We start from the raw sequence: 20,628 nt of genomic DNA on the forward strand, positions 1-20,628 counted from the left end.
TAAGTGGCTATATAAAATAACTTGAATGTTTTATATTTTGTGACAAACATACAGTGTCATCCTTCAACTGTTTTGCAGCATAAATGTCCCAAACACTATTTTTAACTGTCCAAAATGGGCAAAATGTTGTTTTTACTCCTTGATAGTCAGAATGTTTTAAAAAATGTTAATATATTATATATGCTTTCAAAAAAGTGTTTTATGTAAATTCTGACCACGAGTCCACATATATTTATATATATATATATATATATATATATATATATATATATATATATATATATATATATATATATATATATATATATATATATATATATATATTAATATATATATATGTATATATATATATATATATATATATTAATATATATATATATATATATATATATATATATATATATATATATACATATATATATATATATATATATATATATACATATATATATATATATATATATATATATATATATATATATATATATATATATATATATATACATATATATATATATACATAATTTTTCTCTAAAACTACATCATATTAAACATGATACTTAGGTTTTATTTTAATTAGGTTCCAATAAGCCCAAATAGCAAAGAGAAAAAAATGCATGTAAAAAAACACCTTGGGCCTTAAGAGGTTAATCTAATATTTTGTAGGGCTGTGCAATTAATCGAAAATCCGATTTCGGCTTCTGATGATTATGAAAAACTATTAATCAAGATAAACGATTATTCATTATTATTTAATGCACCTTTTCCAGTAGTAAACATTTGTTGCCCTTAAAAGCACAAACTAAACCGCATGCTCCTGTGTATGCGGCGCGCACACACAGTCAGAAACATGCGGTCAGCATTCGGTTTCATTCGCACACTGTGACGAGCAGAGGGCACACATCTAAAGTCATCTTAATGTGAGCGCTTTAATGGTCAAATAGGTGTCAAAACGTGATGTTTAGTGATTATTCATATTAACCCTCATTTGTGTAATAAACAAACGAGTTGAGGATCAAAAGAAACATGAAAGTTAAACAAATACCAAAAGGAGAAAATCCCTCACTGCTCTTGACTGAAGGACTTTTGTAGCTTAAGTGTTTTTCTTACAGTGAAGATGCTTAAAGCACAGTTTGTTTCATTTTTTTATTCTATTGTATTTACTTCTCTTTCCTTTGCAGGGAGGAAAATAACTGTATACAATTCAAGTCAGAATTATTAGCTCTCCTGAATATTAGCTACCCCTTTCCCCCAGTTTCTGTTTAATGGAAAGAAGATTTTTGTCAACACATTTCTAAACATAATAGTTTAAATAACTCATTTCTGATAACTGATTTATTTTAATCTTTGCTATGATGACAGCACATAATATATTGATTAAATATTTTTCAAAATACAAGCATTCAAATTCAAAGTGCGATTCAAAGGCTTAATTAGGCAAGTCATTGTATAACAGTAGTTCCCCTTCGGTTGGGGAACTTCAGTGCCATGAATGGGAGGATTCGGATCAGAAGCCGCTTATCTGGAGAGTATTGAACGGGCCAATGAATGAAATTAATTGGCAGCGTAAGCTTGCGCAGGTGTGCGACATCTGCAATTATCTCAGCATATAAGCACACCTGAAGCCAGCAGACGCCATCCTTTTCGCTTCAGATCCTTTCTGAGTGAGTCGATGAGGGTTCCTCTTGCTGATCAGCACTTCAGAGCGAACGAGTGTGTCTCCCGGTCCAGAGTGGGTCTTCGCGGTGGCAGACGGTCGAGCTGGGTTACTCCCTTGCCTGCGGTTCTTTGGGTCCGGTCCTCCAGAGCGGTGCGTATAGTTGCAACTTTCCTAAAAGAGCAACACAGTCGTGCAGCACGTCCTTTTCAGGATGGCGCTCCGACTGTGCGTTTCTGGATGCGGGGGTTTCCTGTCTCCGGATGATGGACACGATCACTGCATTGCATGTTTGGGGGTCCAGCATGTTAATGCGGTGCTCGCGGGCGGTTCATGTCGTCATTGCGATGCCATGACCGTTGCACAGCTAAGATCGCGGCTAACTTTCGCAAGAGAGCGAGCCACCCCAGTTGCCTCCTGTTCTAAAAAAGCAGCGGGCGCTCGGGCAGATCTGAGGGTTTCAGCGGGAGCTAATCCGCCGCCCACGGGCTCGCGGACCTCTCGCTCCTCACGGCGCTCCATCCAAGCTTCGGGTGGTGAGAGTGATCCGTCTAACCAGATGGTAGCTCTCACACTCGCTGACACCGGAGATCAGATGTCCTCCGCGGCATCGGAGGGTGGGCTTTCACTGTCCGACGAAGATCCGGACCCGCTCGCCCCCTCCGGGCAGGTGAGCGCTGTCAAATCGGATCCTGAAGCGGACATGTTAGCCGTGCTTTCCCGGGCTGCTTCGGCCGTGGGGTTGGAGATGGTTTATCCCCCAGCTCCGCGGCCGGACCGACTAGATGGGTGCTACGTAGAGGACCAGAAGGCGAAGCCTTCGAAGCCTCTCGTCCCCTTCTTCCCGGAAGTGCACAGTAGGCTCACGCAGTCCTGGAGGGCACCTTTCTCTGCCCGTGCTGCGAGTGCCTCCGCCCTCACCGCCCTTGACGGCGGAGCTGCCAGGGGGTATGAGGCGATCCCGTCAGTGGAGCGCGCTATCGCGGTCAATCTTTGTCCGCGCGGCGCCTCTACGTGGCGGGGTTTGCCCCGCCTCCCGTCCAAAGCCTGTAGGTTGTCTGCCTCCCTCGGAGCCAGAGCTTATAAGGCTGCGGGCCAGGCTGCTTCTGCTTTGCACGCGATGGCCACCTACCAGCGCTACCAAGCGCAGGCGCTGGCCGAGCTGCACGAGGGCGGGTCCAACCCAAGCTTATTACATGAGCTGCGCACCGCGACCGACTATGCTCTTCGGACTACTAAGTCCGCCGCGTGTGCGCTGGGGAGGACGATGTCCACACTTGTGGTTCAGGAACGCCACCTCTGGCTAAACCTGGCCGATATGCGCGACGTTGACAAAGTTCGCTTTCTTGACTCGCCCATATCCCAGGCTGGCCTGTTCGGCGACACCGTCGGTGAATTCACCCAGGAATTCAAGGCGGTGAAAGAGCAGTCGGATGCGATGGGCAATGTCATCTATCGGCGTGGCCGTAAGCCCGCTCCGCCCGCCGAGCCATCCACCTCCGCTGTTCCTCGCCGAGGGCGCCCGCCAACGATTGCTGCCCCGCCCCCGCCTGCGCCTCCGGCCAAGCGGGCGCGGCGTTCACCTCGAAAGCAGGCAGCCCCTCCTGCCCAGGGCGCCGTTAAGTCCGGTAAACGGACCGCGAAGCGTCCCTGAGACAGGCCATCCGGAGAAGAGGAAACTTGCTCTTTCCCCGCTGGAGGGCGGGGCCCCGATAACAACGGTACTTTTCAGTGCCACCAAAACATCAGTAAAAGAGCACTTTTTCCCTTCCCCGGATGTGACTGCACAAGTTCTGCCAGTCCGGGACGCGCTGCCTTCCGGCTCGCAGACTCTACGTGCTTCGCCAGTGGCTCACGAGCGCTGGGGGGACGGTCTCCCTTCCCTCAGCCCTCCAGCCCCCTCTCCGGAGTCAGGGTGCGGAGCCAGAGCGAATCGCTCTCCTCCAGCTTTTCCGCGGGACCCTCGTGCTTCCCGGATCAGCACACCCACTCCGCGCTGCCCCACCGCTGGTACGTCAGCGATTGTAGCGATGACTCCATTAGCGAGGGCTCTGCCTGCCTGGTTAGCGCGGGCCAGCCCCTCGCGGTGGCTCATACGCACAATCAGACTCGGTTACGCGATTCAGTTCGCGAAACGGCCCCCCAAGTTTACGGGCGTGTATTTCTCCAGGGTCAACCCCCTGTCCGCCCCTGTCTTGCGAGAGGAGATTGCTGCCCTCCTGGCGAAGGGTGCAATCGAGCCGGTTCCTCCAGCCGAGATGGAGAGTGGGTTTTACAGCCCATACTTCATCGTACCCAAAAAGAGCGGTGGGTCACGGCCAATCCTAGATCTGCGCGTTTTGAACCGCTGTCTGCACAAGCTGCCGTTCAGAATGCTCACGCAGAGGCGCATTCTCCAATGCGTTCGCCCTCGGGATTGGTTTGCAGCCATAGACCTGAAGGACGCGTATTTCCATGTCTCCATTCTTCCACGCCACCGCCAATTTCTGCGGTTTGCGTTCGAGGGTCGAGCGTGGCAGTACAAGGTCCTCCCCTTCGGGCTCTCTCTGTCTCCGCGGGTCTTCACCGAACTCGCGGAGGGTGCCCTAGCGCCCCTTCGGCTCGCGGGCATTCGCATACTCAGTTATCTCGACGACTGGCTGATTTTAGCCCACTCGCGGGAGCAATTGATTATGCACAGGGACGAGGTGCTTCGGCATCTCCGCCTACTGGGGCTTCAGGTCAACCGAGAAAAGAGCAAACTCGCCCCCGTGCAGAGGATTTCTTTTCTCGGGATGGAGCTGGACTCGATCACCATGGTAGCGCACCTCTCCGAGGAACGCGCTCGCCTGTTGCTGAACTGTCTGAGGGAGCTCGACAGCAAACTAGTGGTCCCACTGAAGTTCTTTCAGAGGCTCCTGGGGCATATGGCATCCGCAGCCGCCGTCACGCCGCTCGGGTTGCTCCATATGAGACCACTTCAGCACTGGCTTCACGATCGGGTCCCCAGACGCGCATGGCACGCGGGCACACACCGGGTCTCGGTTACTGCGCTGTGTCGCCGCGCCCTCAGCCCTTGGAACGACCCCTCGTTCCTACAGGCCGGTGTGCCTCTAGGACAGGCGTCCAGCCATGTTGTTGTTTCAACAGACGCTTCCAACACGGGTTGGGGGGCCGTGTGTCGCGGGCATGCGGCTGCGGGCCTCTGGAAGGGTGCCCAGCTGCATTGGCATATCAATCGCCTAGAGCTGTTGGCAGTGTTCCTCGCTCTCCACCGCTTTTTACCGGTGCTGGAGCGGCAACACGTGCTGGTCAGGACGGACAGTACGGCGGCGGCGGCGTATATCAACCGCATGGGGGGTATGCGCTCTCGCCGCATGTCTCAGCTCGCCCGCCGTCTGCTCCTCTGGAGTCACCCGCGGCTGAAATCGCTGCGCGCCATTCACGTCCCAGGCACGCTCAATCGTGCAGCCGATGCGCTCTCACGACAGCTGTTACGCCCTGGAGAATGGAGACTCCACCCCGAGTCTGTTCAGCTGATATGGGCGCGATTCGGGGAGGCCCAGATCGATCTGTTTGCTTCCCCCGAGAACGCTCACTGCCAGTTGTTTTTTTCCCTGACCGAGGGCTCTCTCGGCACGGATGCACTGGCCCACAGCTGGCCTCGGGGCATGCGCAAGTATGCGTTTCCCCCAGTGAGCCTGCTCGCGCAGTTTCTGTGCAAGGTCAGGGAGGACGAGGAACAGGTTCTGCTAGTTGCGCCCCTTTGGCCCAACCGGACCTGGATATCAGAGCTCTCACTCCTCGCGACGGCCCTCCCCTGGCGGATCCCTTTGAGAAAGGACCTACTCTCTCAGGGACAGGGCACCATCTGGCACCCTCGCCCCGATCTTTGGAACCTCCACGTGTGGTCCCTAGACGCGAGGAAGACTTAGGTAACCTACCGACTGCGGTGGTTAATACCATCACTCAGGCTAGAGCCCCCTCCACGAGGCGCGCCTACGCCCTGAAGTGGAGTCTATTCACTGAATGGTGCGTCTCTCGCAGAGAAGACCCCCGAAATTGCCAGATTAGTGTTGTGCTCTCTTTCCTTCAAGAGAAGTTGGACAGCAGGCTGTCGCCCTCCACTCTCAAGGTTTACGTGGCCGCCATCTCCGCTTATCATAGCGCGGTAGCTGGCGGCACCGTGGGAAAGCATAACCTGGTTATCCAGTTCCTTAGGGGTGCTAGGCGAATTAATCCATCTCGCCCCCCTCTCATGCCCTCTTGGGATCTCGCCCTCGTTCTCACGAGTCTGCGATCCGATCCCTTTGAGCCACTCGAATCAGTATCTCTAAGATTTCTGTCCCTGAAGACAGCTCTGCTGGTTGCGTTGGCCTCCATCAAGAGGGTCGGGGACCTGGAGGCATTTTCGGTCAGTGACTCGTGCCTGGAATTCGGGCCGGATTACTCTCACGTTATCCTGAGACCCCGCCCCGGTTATGTCCCCAAGGTTCCTACCACCCCCTTTAGAGATCAGGTAGTGAACCTGCAAGCGCTGCCCCCGGAGGAGGCAGACCCAGCCCTTTCTTTACTTTGTCCAGTTCGCGCTCTGCGCATTTATGTGGACCGTACTCAGAATTTTAGATCATCTGAGCAGCTCTTTGTCTGTTATGGCGGTCGGCAGCAGGGAAGTGCCGTATCGAAACAAAGATTATCCCACTGGATTGTGGATGCCATTTCACTCGCTTATTCGAGTCGAGGTCAGCCGTGTCCCCCGGGAGTACGTGCACACTCCACTCGGAGCGTTGCAGCCTCTTGGGCGCGTGCACGCGGCGCCTCTCTAACAGACATCTGTAGAGCTGCGGGCTGGGCGACACCCAACACATTTGCAAGGTTTTACAATCTGCGAGTGGAGCCGGTTTCCTCAAGGGTATTAGGTAACCCTTTGGTGATTGAGGAGACAACTCGGTAGGGTGTTGAAACACGCTTGCTGCGCCATTCTCCCTAACACGGAGGTACGTGCGCCTTTTTTATCTGTCAGTAAAGTTCCCCGTCAGGTGAGCCCTGCAGATTCCTCCGTGGCCCCCAGCACTGACTCAGCGGAGGAGTCACTTGCTGGCCCACTACGTTGTAGGTCTGCCCGCTGGTCAGCCCGCGTTTTGGGTATAGGTGCCTGCTATGCGTGATCCCCACTAGGCGATCCCATATGCTTATTCCGCCACGGTTAAGTCCCCCCCCTGGGTGGACCCGTGTCTTCCCTCTCCGCTAACCACTCTTTGCTATGCGTACTCCCCCTTTTTAGGGCTAGTCCATAGGTAAATTCTGCCATCTATCCCCCCCTTGGGTAACGGATGGCCTCCGCAGCGTCCTCCCTATCGGGATTGCACGCTTCCCAACGTACTGTCGTATTTCCTAGAATTATCTAGATGCTCACGACTTCCCAAAAAATATATCTAAATCCGTAAACTTCTGTTGAAGTAGGATAAATTAGGGCCAGGGACACGTTGGAGGACCGCGCCCCCCATGATGTGGGTGCGTCACGCTTGCTTGACTATCTCCTCATCGGGGGTGTTGGTAAGGTGCAGTCATTATGGCGCTTTCCATATTCTCCCATTCATGGCACTGAAGTTCCCCAAGCGAAGGGGAACGTTCGAGGTTACAGAAGTAACCCTTCGTTCCCCGAGGAGGGGAACGGAAGTGCCATATTCCGTCGCCATAATGACTGTCCCTTAGCTGTTTGAAAGTCTCTTCAGCTTAAAAGGATGGCGTCTGCTGGCTTCAGGTGTGCTTATATGCTGAGATAATTGCAGATGTCGCACACCTGCGCAAGCTTACGCTGCCAATTAATTTCATTCATTGGCCCGTTCAATACTCTCCAGATAAGCGGCTTCTGATCCGAATCCTCCCATTCATGGCACTTCCGTTCCCCTCCTCGGGGAACGAAGGGTTACTTCTGTAACCTCGAACGTTTCTGCAGACAATCAAAAATATATATTGCCTAAAGGGGCTAAAAATATTGACCTTAAAATAGGTTTCAAAATATTTAAACCTGCTTTTATTCTAGCCAAAATAAAACAAATAAGACTTTCTCCAGAAGAAAAAATATTACAGGAAATACTGTTAAAATTCCTTGCTCTGTTAAACATCATTTGGGAAATATTTATAAAAAGAAAAAATTCTCAGAAGCGCTAATAATTTTGACTTCAACAGTAATCGTTTTGAATAATCGTAATTACAATTATGACAAAAATAATCGTGAATATGATTTTTTGTGTGCGTTTGGGCAGGTTTTGGACAGCTTTTGGGCTGGAAAAAGTCAGCTATATCTGGCAACACTGTTGGTGATGATTGATGATAGATTAGTATTATTATTATTAGTAGTATTGGTAGTAGTAGTGGTGGTAGTACAACATCATATTGCCTTACATTCCTCTTTTCCACAGTAATGTTTAGGTGCCATATTTCACACATCACCGAGTATAAAATTCAAATTGTATTTGTTTATTTGACAACAGTATTAACTATTTACTGTAGTAATCATTCTTATTTAGTATATATTTTTTTCATTATTAACAACAACAAAGAAATCATAGAAATTTTTTATTGCTCAATTTTCATTACTTTTCTAGAGTTAACAAGTAATTTAAGGCATCTAAACATTACTGTGGAAAAGATGAATGAATGCTAAATATCACACAATTACAAATGACAACAACAACAACAACAACAACAACGACAACATAAAAACAACAATAATAATAATGCTTAATAAATATTACTCAAGTTATTAAATAATTAACTAAAATTAGGTTAGCAACAAATTAGCAGCATTATTTACCAGACAGTAATATAAAAAATTGTAACAGTAATCTAAATTAGTAAAAACATATTTACACAAACACGGGGAGAACATGCAAACTCTGTGAGGCGATTGTGCAACCCATTGCGCCACCGTGCTGCCCAGGTTAATCAAAATGTAATCAAATTTAAGCTGATTAATAGCACTGGTTTCCACAAAAAAACAAAAAATAATAAAAATAAATGATTGAATGAATCTGTTAAAAAGTTCAATGGGAAACGATATACAGTTGTTCATATTTTAAAACCATTTCATTAACCAGCTGGATCAAGACTGATCACCCTTGACAATAATAATGTATCAGTTTCTAATCTTTCCTTACTCAAATTGTAACATTGAGATTGTTGCATAAATGTAGGCATCTGCCCCGTATTATTTATGTAATTAAGTTTTATTTTATTTTATTATTATTTTCATTCATTTATTATTATTTTTTTGTATTCATCATTTTTTCTATTATTATTTCTACAAGCGTTGTTTGATATGGTGGTAAAATGTAAAAATGTTAAATAAATCATTAACAAAAAAATTTCTTTAAATTTTAATAAGGAAAGCCAATAATAATATTAATAATAACAACAACAACAATAACAGAAACAGACTTGGGCTGGGTCCGGAATTGCATTCTTCCATACTATATAGTATGCCAAAAAGCAGTATCAACTCACAGCGAGAAGGTCGCTGGTTTGAGCCTCGACTGGGTCAGTTGGTGTTTCTGTGTGGAGTTTGCATGTTCTCCCCGCATTTGCATGGGTTTCCACTGGGTGTTCCGGTTTCCCCCACAGTCCAAAAACGTGTGGTACAGGTGAATTGGGTAAGCTAAATTGTCTGTAGTGTATGAGTGTGAATGGGCGTGTATGGGTGATTCCCAGAGATGGGTTGCAGCTGGAAGGGCATCCGCTGCATAAAACATATGCTGGATAAGTTGGCGGTTCATTCCGCTGTGGCGACCCCAGCTTAATAAAGGGACTAAGCCGAAAAGAAAATGAATGAATGCATGAATGAATGAATGAAATAAAAACAATCTGAAATGTTGTGCACTTAACAGTATTTTTATATAATCAAGTCCATATTGCAATCCCTAAATCATAAGAAACCAAATAATCAGTCCCTGAGGCGTGTTGTGTGTGTGTGTGTGTGTGTGTGTGTGTGTGTGTGTGTGTGTGTGTGTGTGTGTGCTGACCTCTTTAAAGCAGCAGCAGCAGTGCAGGTTGTCCACGTGCTCCAGCAGCAGCGGGCGCTTCAGTGTCTTCAGCTGATAGACCTCCAGCAGGGGCTCCATGAAGCCGGGCTGAGAGTCGGTGAGGAGCCCGAGGGCCCGGCGCTGTAAACACAGCCTCTCCTCTTCATCCAGCATGTCCAGAGCAACCTGTGGATTATTGCTCCTCCAGCGCATGAACTCTGAGAGAATCAACTGGCTCAGCGTGCTGGGTTTGGGCTTCTGGACAGTGACACAGCCCTCCAGGATGTCAAGCAGACCAGAGAGAGGCTCCTGCATCTGAGAAAAACTGCCCGCTAAAGCCTGACGTAGCTGAAAGACAGGGAGATGAGCGTTTTATAATAAATAAAATGTAATCAAATAAAAAATGCACTAAATAATGTTATAATATATAATGAATTAAAGAAAATTAAATATAAAGTAAAATAATTTTTTTAGACTTTACAATAAGGTTTGATTGCTTAAGAACGGTGATTGTCAGCACAGTTAGGCCAAAATTTAGTAAATTAAAATGTTTTGTGTTTAATGGTTTATAATTAGAATATAGCATTCAGTTAGATCAAATAATTAAAATATTTATATAATAAAGATTATTTTAAAAATCATAAATTTTAATTTCATATAATATATAAACACGCGCACACACACACACACACACACACACACACACACACACACACACACACACACACACACACACACACACACACACACACACAAAATATAAGAATAAAAAATAAATAAATAAAATCAAAACAAATAACAAATTAATAAAATAAAAAATAAATAAATAAATGTTATTAAATAAAAATAAATACAAAATTATTAAATTTAATTCAATTAAAAATAAGGAAACAAAATGTGTGGTAAAAAATAAAGTTAACCAACATAATATAAATAAACTTAACAAGTTTTGTATCAATTAATAGTCACAACCCGTTTTTTAATGTAAAAAAGAAATCTGTATATCATTTGTTCAAGTTATTTGTATTTCAAGGTATGATTTCATACCATGTATAACATGGTCCATATACCACTTAATAAAACATAGGAAACATGATACTGTTTCTTAAAATTAAATCAAAGTAAATTGTATAAAAGGGAATCATAACACAACTTATAAAAAAGCTAATTTAAGTGATGCAACAGGGCTCGACAATAAGGACTGCCCGATGGCCCGGGGCCAGCGTGCGAGACACTCGGGCCAGTGTACAGAATGTTACTGGCCCGATCGGGCCAGCTGCTGCCTTTTTGCCTGCCAGATCGAGCCAGAGCTGCGTGCTGCGACTGTCTGTCAATTGTGTGCAAATACAATCTTACGGTGCTTTCACACATAGACGTTTGTTTCGGAATCTGTCTCGTTTCACCCGTTAGCGCGTTTTTTTTGGCATATATCCAGCAGTTGCGCTCGCTTCCACGCCAAATCAATCAGTCCAAGATCGCCTGAATGAGACGCGGTCTCTGTCCTATTGAGCGGATCGATTGTAGCGAGAAAACAAAACAATGCAACGAACTAACGACCCAGGCTATATCACAGTGTATTATGATTGTGTAATAGCCATATATACGGCTATATGAAGAGAGAATGATGAGCTGGGTGAGATGTCATTCTTACCGGTAAATGCGAAAGTGAAATCATGCTGAAATATTACCAAGAGCTGTTTATCCAGCCTGATCTCGGTTTATCCGTCAGGAAAATTGACCGAAATTACTATCTGTTAATTTTTCCATATTTTAATCGTATAGTATTTTGTATTAGGCCTGTTGTTTTGTTCATTTCCGCACTGACAGCTCGTAAGAAAGATTTACATTGATCTGATGAAGTCTCGGTTCATCTGCTATGTCTCTCTATAATTTAAGCCTAAAATACAGAATTATAATCAACGTTTCTTTAATAGATTGATTAATTCAATAGATCGATTTCTACAAAACCTGACAATTGAAATGAGGCTCTGTATATATGAGAAAGTCTGACCTCGATTTGTATTCGGTGAAGATGTCTGTGGGTTGTTAAAATTTTTGTGCACATTTTCACTTATAAAATATTCTATACACAACTGGTCAAAAGTTTGGGGTCAGTGTGATTAAATATGTTAAAATAAGCTTCTTCTGCTCACCAAGGCTGCAATTATTTCATCAGAAATACAAATTGCGAAATGTTGCACTATAAAATAACTGTTCAAAAGTAGTTTATCATATAATTTATTCATTTTTTCCAGTGATTTTAAAGATTAAAATTCAGCTTCATTACTCCAGTCACATGATCCTTCAGAAATCACTAATATTAATTATTAGTATATTTATTAATGGTAATAGTTATAAAATCAATAATGTCTGGAGTAATGATTTTATTTGAAACTACATACAATAACAAAGCACTTATTTCAAATTTTGATAAATATTTAACAATTAAACCTTTTTTACATTTATAAATATAGCCTTGATGAACTGAATAATTTTCCTTAAAAAACATTTTAAAAATTACCGTAAATATATATACAGATTTATTAGCCCCCTTTAGTTTTTTGTTTTTTCTTTTAAAAATATTTCCTAAATTATGTTTAACAGAGCAAAGAAATAGTTTTGATAGTTTGTCTGATAATATTTTTTCCTCTAAACAAAATCTTATTTGTTTTATTTTGGCTAGAATAAAAGCATTTTTTAAAACCATTTTAAGGTAAAATTTATTAGCCTCTTAAGCTAATTGTTTTTCAGACTGTCTACAGAACAAACCATCATTATACAATAACTTGCCTAATTACCCTAACCTGCCTAGTTAACCTAATTACTCTAGTTAAGCCTTTAAATGTCACTTTAAGCTGTATAAAAGTGTATTGAAGAATATCTAGTAAAATATTATTTACAGTCATCATGACAAAGATAAAATAAATCAGTTATTAGAGATGAGTTATTAAAACTATTATGTTTAGAAATGTGCTGAGAAAATCTGTTCTCTGTTAAATAGAAATTGGGGGAAAAAAAAAACAGGGGTGCTAATAATTTAGGGGGACTAATAATTCTAAAATCAACTGTGTGTGTGTGTGTGTGTGTGTGTGTGTGTGTGTGTGTGTGTGTGTGTGTGTGTGTGTGTGTGTGTGTGTGTGTGTGTGTATATACACACACACACACACACGCACATTCAAATAGCTATTAACTTCTTTTTTTTTGGTGGGGCCAGTGAAAATTTGGGCAGGGCAAGTAAAAATCAGAACCACTGGCCCGATCGGGCCAGTAGAAAAAATCCTTAGCGTTGAACCCTGTGCAAAAATTATTCACTTGCATCAGCTGCCAAACCTTAAGTAGTTTCTTTTTCTTCTGAGCCAATAAAAAAGATATTTTGAAGAAAGCTGAAAACGTGACAGGTTTTAGATTTCTTCAAATGATTTATTTTTTTGTGTTCAACAGCAGAAAAGAAACTCTCTGACAAGACAAAGGTCAGTAAACGATGACAACTGTAGAGTTTTTGTGAACCATCAATTTAAAAAGTAGTATTTATATTTTGTGAAAGCTAAATTAATGAATACTGCATGTTACACTAATTAACATCTGAAATATTTATAAACTATTACAAATGAATGATGATCAAATTAAATAATAAATTGGATATTCAACATCATTTATAGAAAAGGACAGAGGAATCTCTTATCTGGGTGTTTCCAGGCACAAAATTAGGCTGGTAAAATGAGGTGATCTCCTAGGCCTTGACATTTTTGCCACTTGAAACAAATACATTTTGCTCGATTCTTAAAATCTTATCAAGTAAAATATTAATTATTTAAAAACGCATTAAACATTAAACAGAATTAAATACATGAATGGTGCTTGAGTATCACTTGTGGTTTTTTCAACAGACACACTGTAAGAAATCTTGGTTGCCTTAAACTTTAAACCGAATCAAATTAACCTTATGGGTTTATTGAACTTATATTATGTTAAACTGACTTAAAACAGCTTGCATAACCTATAAAATTAAGTAAGCACACGATTTATTGAGTTTAGTAAGTTATAGTGACCTAAAAACATATGCTGTCAAGACTAATTGATCATATTTTTTTTTTTACAGTACACAACGGTGATTCAGGTGAAGTGAAGGTAATACAAAATTCTGCCTCACAATTATCCATGCAGGAAAAACCTCATCCTAAATACTGAGTAGAGGAGAACAGGAATGTTTTGTAGGCCCCTCGTGCACGTCTGTTCCTTCACGTGACCTTCTTTCACCTCTCCTGAGACACTGGGTTCGAGTTTTAAGCACATCTGTTTCTTACCTCGTCCTGCTCTTTCCTGCTCCACAGGCCACAGAGCAGCTCCAGCAGGGCCGGCAGGTCAACACCTTAGGCACAAAACATGACACCAGCTTAGTTTACACACGCACACACACACACACAGACCACATCTCTCCACAGATCGCTTTGCACTGGTTAGTGTATTATATTAAGATATTTTGGATTACATAGGACTTAAGTCATAAAATGTCTTTATAAACTCAAACCGCTTCCCTAAAGACCTTTTACGGTTGCCAAATAAGTGAAATAAATGAACAAACTACCAAATAATACTTGCCATGAGTATAACCACATTCACCATCATGAGGAAGTGTAATCACTCTCATAGGAGAATTTTGCTTTCACAATCCAAAATAAATGAAGTTATGCAACATCAGTGCCCAAAAGCTCCAGCCCTTCTGTTACCTGAGCAAAGCTGAGGTCGTTGAGTGCGTGAAATGTCCAACATTCCACACTTCATTTTAATGGTTGAATAAGTGCATCATCCGGGTAATTAATGCACACTTATTATTTTTTGAGTTTTCATTGCGAATGCACCACTTACACTATTTATACTACAAAATCGCATAGAATAGTGCATAGGTATGCACTTTGGGACGCACCTAAGGCTTTATCCAATAAGTATTTCAACGAGCGCCTTATTAAGGCCTAAAATACAAGTTCCCACTTTGAGACCAGGGTTCTTATATCTTTTCCAAGGTCAAATTTAAGGACTGTTCAAGCACTTTTCAGGAGCAATTTTAACATTTTACAAGCATTATTCAAGTGTGGCAAATTACATATTTACAAACAAAAATATACAGTTATAGTTTACCAATTGATGTTGAAGGTTTGTTTATTATTATTATTAATGGTTTTCCAGGAGATTTTCTCAATATTTTCAATATTTATTTTATTCTGGAGAAAGTCTTATTCATTTTAGTTTAACTGGAATAAAATCTGTTTGTTTTATTTATTTAAGGTCATTATTATTAGGTATATTATTAGCCCTTTTAAGACATTTCTTTTATTGTAAACACTGCAAAAAAAAAAAAAGACAAAAAGTCAAAACAACAATTGTTTGTTTGTTGCTTTAAATTATTTCAATCAGTTAATAAGGTTTCAACTTAATATTTTTAGGGAGTTTGACTGATGTTGAGTTGAGATGAATAGAAAAGTTAATTTAATACAACAAAATTGAATAAATAACTATTTTTTACAGTGTACAGAACAAACCACTGTTATCCAACGACTTGCCTAGTCAACTTAATTAACCAAGTTAAGTCGTTAAAAGGCACTTCAAGTTAATTTTCTTGCAAAATAAGTAAAAAAAATATTTTGTACTGTCAACATGGAACACAAAATAAAATAGTTATTATAAATGAGTTATTAAAACTAATATGTTTAAAAATGTGTGGGAAAAATCTCTGTAAAACAGCACTTGGGAAATATTTTTAAAAAGATTAAAATTTCACAGGAGGGTGAATCATTTTTTTCAAATGTACACATTTCATCACATTATATCAGATGACACTTATTTGTTATAGCGTATAATGTTGTTTATTATTCTATAGTATAAGATAGTATAGTATTACTACTATTATAGTATTATGTTATTATTATTATAAGCGCAGAGGCGCAGAAGGTAATGCTGTCGTCTCACAGCAAGAAGGTCACTCGTTCCAGCCTCGGCTGGGTTAGCTGGTGTTTTTTCAGTGGAGTTTGCATGTTCTCCCTGCATTTGCGTGGGTTTCCTCCAGCTGCTGCGGTTTCCCCAGAGTCCAAAGACATGCGGTACAGGTGAATTGGGTAGGCTAAATTGTCCGTAGTGTATGAGTGTGTGTGGGTGGATGTTTCCTAGAGATGGGTTGCGACTGAAAGGGCATCCGCTGAGTAAAAACGAGCTGGATAAGTTGGCGGTTCATTCCATTGTGGGGACCCCGAATTAATAAAGGGACTAAGCCGAAAAGAAAATGAATGAATGAATATGATTATAGTATTAAACATGGAAATAAAATAATGGTATGTTTTCTTTAAGCCCAGGATTGAATTATTGTCTTTACTCTTATAAATGTCATTTACTCAATCTTTAAATTAGTTTTCATTCATCTCAAATGTATATTTATTTTAATTTCATGCATTACACACTCATAGTAGTAATCTAGTCTCCAATACTTTTGTCTTCTCCACTACTTAACAATAAGGGGGAGATGAATATGCAGACTCCAGACTTTTTATTTTGAGCAAAAGCAAATATGACCTATTTAGAAAAAATTAATGATTATGATAAAAGCAACAAAATTGGATTTTAAAGCAGTTTTAAGCCTTTTATCCAAAAACAAATCATTTTTCAAACACTAGACATTAATTCAAGCATTTTCCATGATTTCCAGCAACCGTACGAACCCTGTGAGCCAAATGTTAAATTTCCTAACTCGTGGCTCCCTTTCACTGTCAAAAACTTGAACTTTCATGATGTTAAACTGTAATGAATGGCAAAAAACAGACAGCTGTTGTATTGAGCAATTAGCAGACACAAAAGAGCCACAGACAGTATTTTAAGAGGTTCAGGCTGTGACTTGAGATTTTCTCTGAAGTGATCGCCAAATGACAGCGGGGAAAGGAATAACATGGAACTCAAACATTTATATCTGTTTGTTTATTTATTGCCACATCAGCAAACTTACAGCTATTTTATGGCAAGACCAATATACATACTGAGGAACTGGGTATACAGATTCTGATACATGGGAGGAAAGCCTTAGAAGAATTCGATCTTGTTCGTTTAATTCCAGGCATCAGTTAATTCAACTGCATAGACTACATAGATAATGCATAGACTGACACTACTTAAAATTTAATTACACAGAATTTTTCCCACCATTTCCCCTACATGTTCCCCTCTTTTGGACATGTCCAAAACTTTATGATTTCTGGTGTGACATATTTAAATGATTTTCCGACATTGTTTACCTTTACACCCCAAATTGCTATATTTGGGTAGTTCTTTGCTGGATCATAGTTTGTATATACAATGCACCATCATTTATTGAATGATTATTGCTAAAAGTGTCATTCTAAAACTGTGGAAATCAGATTCTGTTCCTCAATTAAGACATAGTTAACTTATTTAGCTCAAATATTGCACATGGAAAGAGTCCGTTATGGAGTTATTGGTATTCTTGCTAAGTTTATAATATATGGCAACCATTTCTTGATGACCTGGACCAATATAATGTGGATTCTAAGCAGCAGTGTAATGCTGAATATGCTCACTACCTCTATTGACTGTCTCATTGTGTTTCATTGAAACCGTTTATATGCCCTAATCTTTTTTGAATAATAACTTTTTTTATTTTATTTTTATCTATTTTTCTTTATTTTAATTATTATTACCATAGTTTATTTTACATTATCCTGCCTATTCCTTTTATTTTTCATTTTTGTTGTGTTGTTTGGTAATTATTGTAAAACTAATAAAAATGAAAAATGAAAAAAAATGAAAAAAAATCTAAATGAGTCCTACGTCCCAGTAAAAAAGTACAACAAACAAAATTTAATGTAAACCTATTTTTTTTCCAAATAAAAAAAAGTTCATCACATTTTGCATCCAGTTGTCAGAAGTCGTGGGAAAACTTGCACCGTCTTGCAAAAATACAAAATATTACAGTTAACCTGTAATATGGGAGGAAGTCCAAAAAGTGCAAAACTGAGTATTCATTAATTTCCTTTAGATAAAAAAAAATCCACCACAGAATCATCCATAATATACCGAGGAATGTGCGTTAACGAGACCAAATAGAGTCACTTTTGTTCCCCCTGGACTTTTCCCTCCAGCTCAAGACTTTTACCAACTTTTCCCCCCCTTTTAAATCCAGGATACAAGCTTAACTATTTTACATCCTTTTGTAATGCACTCCTTGACTCCTTTTTCCCAGTCGGCTATTGTTACATGTGGATACTTCACACCGCATTTGAATTGAGCTAAAAAAAAGGGTCAGAAAATTAACATTTAATACGCGGAACAGACACAAAAAGGAGGAGTCTATTGTTGTGTGTGAGAGGTGTTGGGGCTTTGTATTTTGGGGTAGTGATTCCAGGCCACAAAACTGTGAGAAGATGAGACATTTTTTTTCTTCTTTTTTCGGGAGGAGGAAGGCGGGGGCGAGACAGGAGCGGCCGGTGACAATGGGGTAACGGAGGGGAGGTATATACGCTCCTTTGAGTCGCCCTGAAAGCAACGCTCTCTCTCATGCTGTGTAGCAAACACCTTTCTTCTCCTTCTTCCCAGGGCCGGTTTTCCTGACCCCCCTTCTTCATGTTTGTCTCGGATTTCCCCCGGAAAAGGGCAACACGGTGGTCACGGTGTAAAAAATCCAGCCTTCCTGACCGACAGCCTGGGAAAGTGGTGCAAAGGGCTTTTCTCCGTCCACTCTTTTAAACGCAACCCCACCCCCAATTCGGCAGCACGGAGATCATCGTATTTGCTCAAAAATCCTTCCTGCATGAACTTAAAGGGATAGTTCAGCCAAATATTAATTCTCTTTCTTCTGTTAAACAGATATTTTTTAAATATGCTGAAAATAGTAGCTGTTTTATTTTTTTTATTATAGGAGACGATGGTTACCGGTTTCCAACATTCAACATTAAAAACACACATCACACTGTAAAAATTGCTAGTTTTTACACAATCCCAACACAAAGTTAACTTCATTGTTTTCTACAAATTTAAGTAGATTGAACATAAAATAATTAAGTTGTCCCAAAAGAAACCTCAAGAAGTGTGTAATTTCAGTCCATATTACATAAGTAGTTTGAACAAGCACTGTAAGAGTGCATAAAGGTTTAGAACCAAGTTTAAAAGGGGAATAAACAGTAGTTTTAGGATGAGCAGTCCCTTTACAGGCTGTCTTAAACATTATTTAGAGTAGTGATTTTCCCATAAGTGCACTTGTGTTTGAGGGCAGAGTGCATGCATATTAGCGCGATGACACACAAACATATTATATGCTGTCGTCTTTGTCTGTACTCCACCCTAACCTCATTCTTTTACAGGCATTAACATACACGCACACGCACACACACACACACACATGCAGGAAAGTGGGGCGGAAGGACGTTCAGGAATGCAGACTATGCAGAGAGTCAATGGGAAGCTTGAGAAAGTGAGAATGTTATTGAAGGAGACAGGTATGTACTTGGAGAAGTTCATATCATCTATGACTTCCACTAGTGGAGTAAAGCGAGCCAACAAGCATGACGAAATGACATAAAAACCCGATATGAGATTTTTTTTTAAATATGGCCATGATGCTGGTCAGTCTCAATAATAGTGTTGAGACTGGTTGCTTGTTAGTCGATTTATCCATTAAAAATAAACTGGATTTTACATTTGGAAAAATAAAGACAAGTAGTAAATGGTCCCTTCAGGATTTTGCAGGTTAGTTTTTTTGAAAATTTTTGCACCCTAATTTTTTAACTTCTAATAATATTTTTGTAAAGTTTTTCTTTTACGTCAAGACTTTACTACACTATGTATTTATACGGTTGAAGTCAGAATTATTAGCTGTTACATTTAAATTATTTTACATTTTTCCCAAGTGCAGTTTAATGGAGAGATTTTTTTCAGCACAGTTCTGAACATATAATAATTCCATAACATATAATAGTTCAGTAATTCAAAGAATAACAGTTTCAATAACCTTTTTTTTTTTTTTTTTTGCCATGACAACATACTTTTTTAGATATTTTGCAAGATACTGGTCTAAGTAAGGAAAGAAAAGTGCCTTAAGGGGGGTAATCATATTGACCTTAAAATTTGTTTAAAAAAATTCAAAAACTCCAGAAGAGAAAATATTATAGGACAAATATACAAAGTTTTTTTGCTAATAATTTTGCACCTTAACTTATACCTTTACCCTATAAATCCTACTATAATATCACATTTGATACATGTAGCACTTGAAATGATCAATATAAAAAAAAACATGTTAAATTTGTTTCTGCATTAATAATTATGAAATATGTTTATCAAATGAGAAGTATTTGCTTTTGTTCAATCAATCACCACTGTACCAAAGCCTTCACGGTAAAACGGAGCTCTCAAATGTCATCTTACTAAAGCTTTTAGGACAATAAATATTTACATTTTTGTCCATATAAACATCAAGTGCATCAACTTAATGTTTTGCCCAGTTTTGTTTTTCCTCATTCTCAGCAAATATCACATGCTATATTAAAAGCCTGGTGAATCTTTTCTGGCATAAAAGGGATAGTTCACCCATAAATTAAAATTCCGTCATCCTTAACTCACCCTCCACTTTTTTCCAAACCTATTTCTTTGATCTGTTAAACACAAAATAATACATCCTGAGAACGTTGTTAACAACAGCCATTGACATCCATAGTAGGAACCAAAAATAATATGGATGTCACTGGCTGCTTTTTTACAGCATTCTTCAGAATATCTTGTTTTGTGTTTAACAGAAAAAAGAAATTTGAGTGTGAGTCATTGACGAGGAAATGTTCATTTGTGGGTCAAATGTCTGTAAAGGAATCACAAATACTCAATATACTGTAATAGTTGTTTCTCTCAGGAATTGTACTACACCAAAACCCAACAGTCAACTTTATCAAATAAAATGCATGTGGTTAACTCAAAATTGAC

The 20,628-nt window shown here is 40.6% G+C and overlaps 1 protein-coding gene across 5 annotated transcripts in view; it reads right to left on the minus strand.

The window, feature by feature from the left end:
• exd3 (exonuclease 3'-5' domain containing 3) overlaps positions 1 to 20,628 on the minus strand; it is a 104,777-nt gene that overhangs the window by 74,582 nt on the left and 9,567 nt on the right. For 3 of the 5 annotated variants that reach the window (XR_012386155.1, XR_012386153.1, XM_003199307.7), the window contains exons 3-4: positions 13,965 to 14,029; positions 9,661 to 10,008 (exon numbers count right to left, since the gene is read on the minus strand). Coding sequence is in view for 2 of the 5 variants with exons in the window: in XM_003199307.7 (XP_003199355.3) it covers positions 9,661 to 10,008; positions 13,965 to 14,029 (413 nt within the window). In the remaining 3 variants the exon portion in view is untranslated. Of the gene's footprint in view, positions 1 to 9,660; positions 10,009 to 13,810; positions 14,030 to 20,628 lie in introns of all 5 variants that reach the window. The other 2 variants (XR_012386154.1, XM_068218572.2) reach the window with 1 other exon arrangement.

The sequence above is a fragment of the Danio rerio genome, chromosome 10 (genome assembly GCF_049306965.1).
Source record: "Danio rerio strain Tuebingen ecotype United States chromosome 10, GRCz12tu, whole genome shotgun sequence".
Taxonomy (NCBI): Eukaryota; Metazoa; Chordata; class Actinopteri; order Cypriniformes; family Danionidae; genus Danio; species Danio rerio.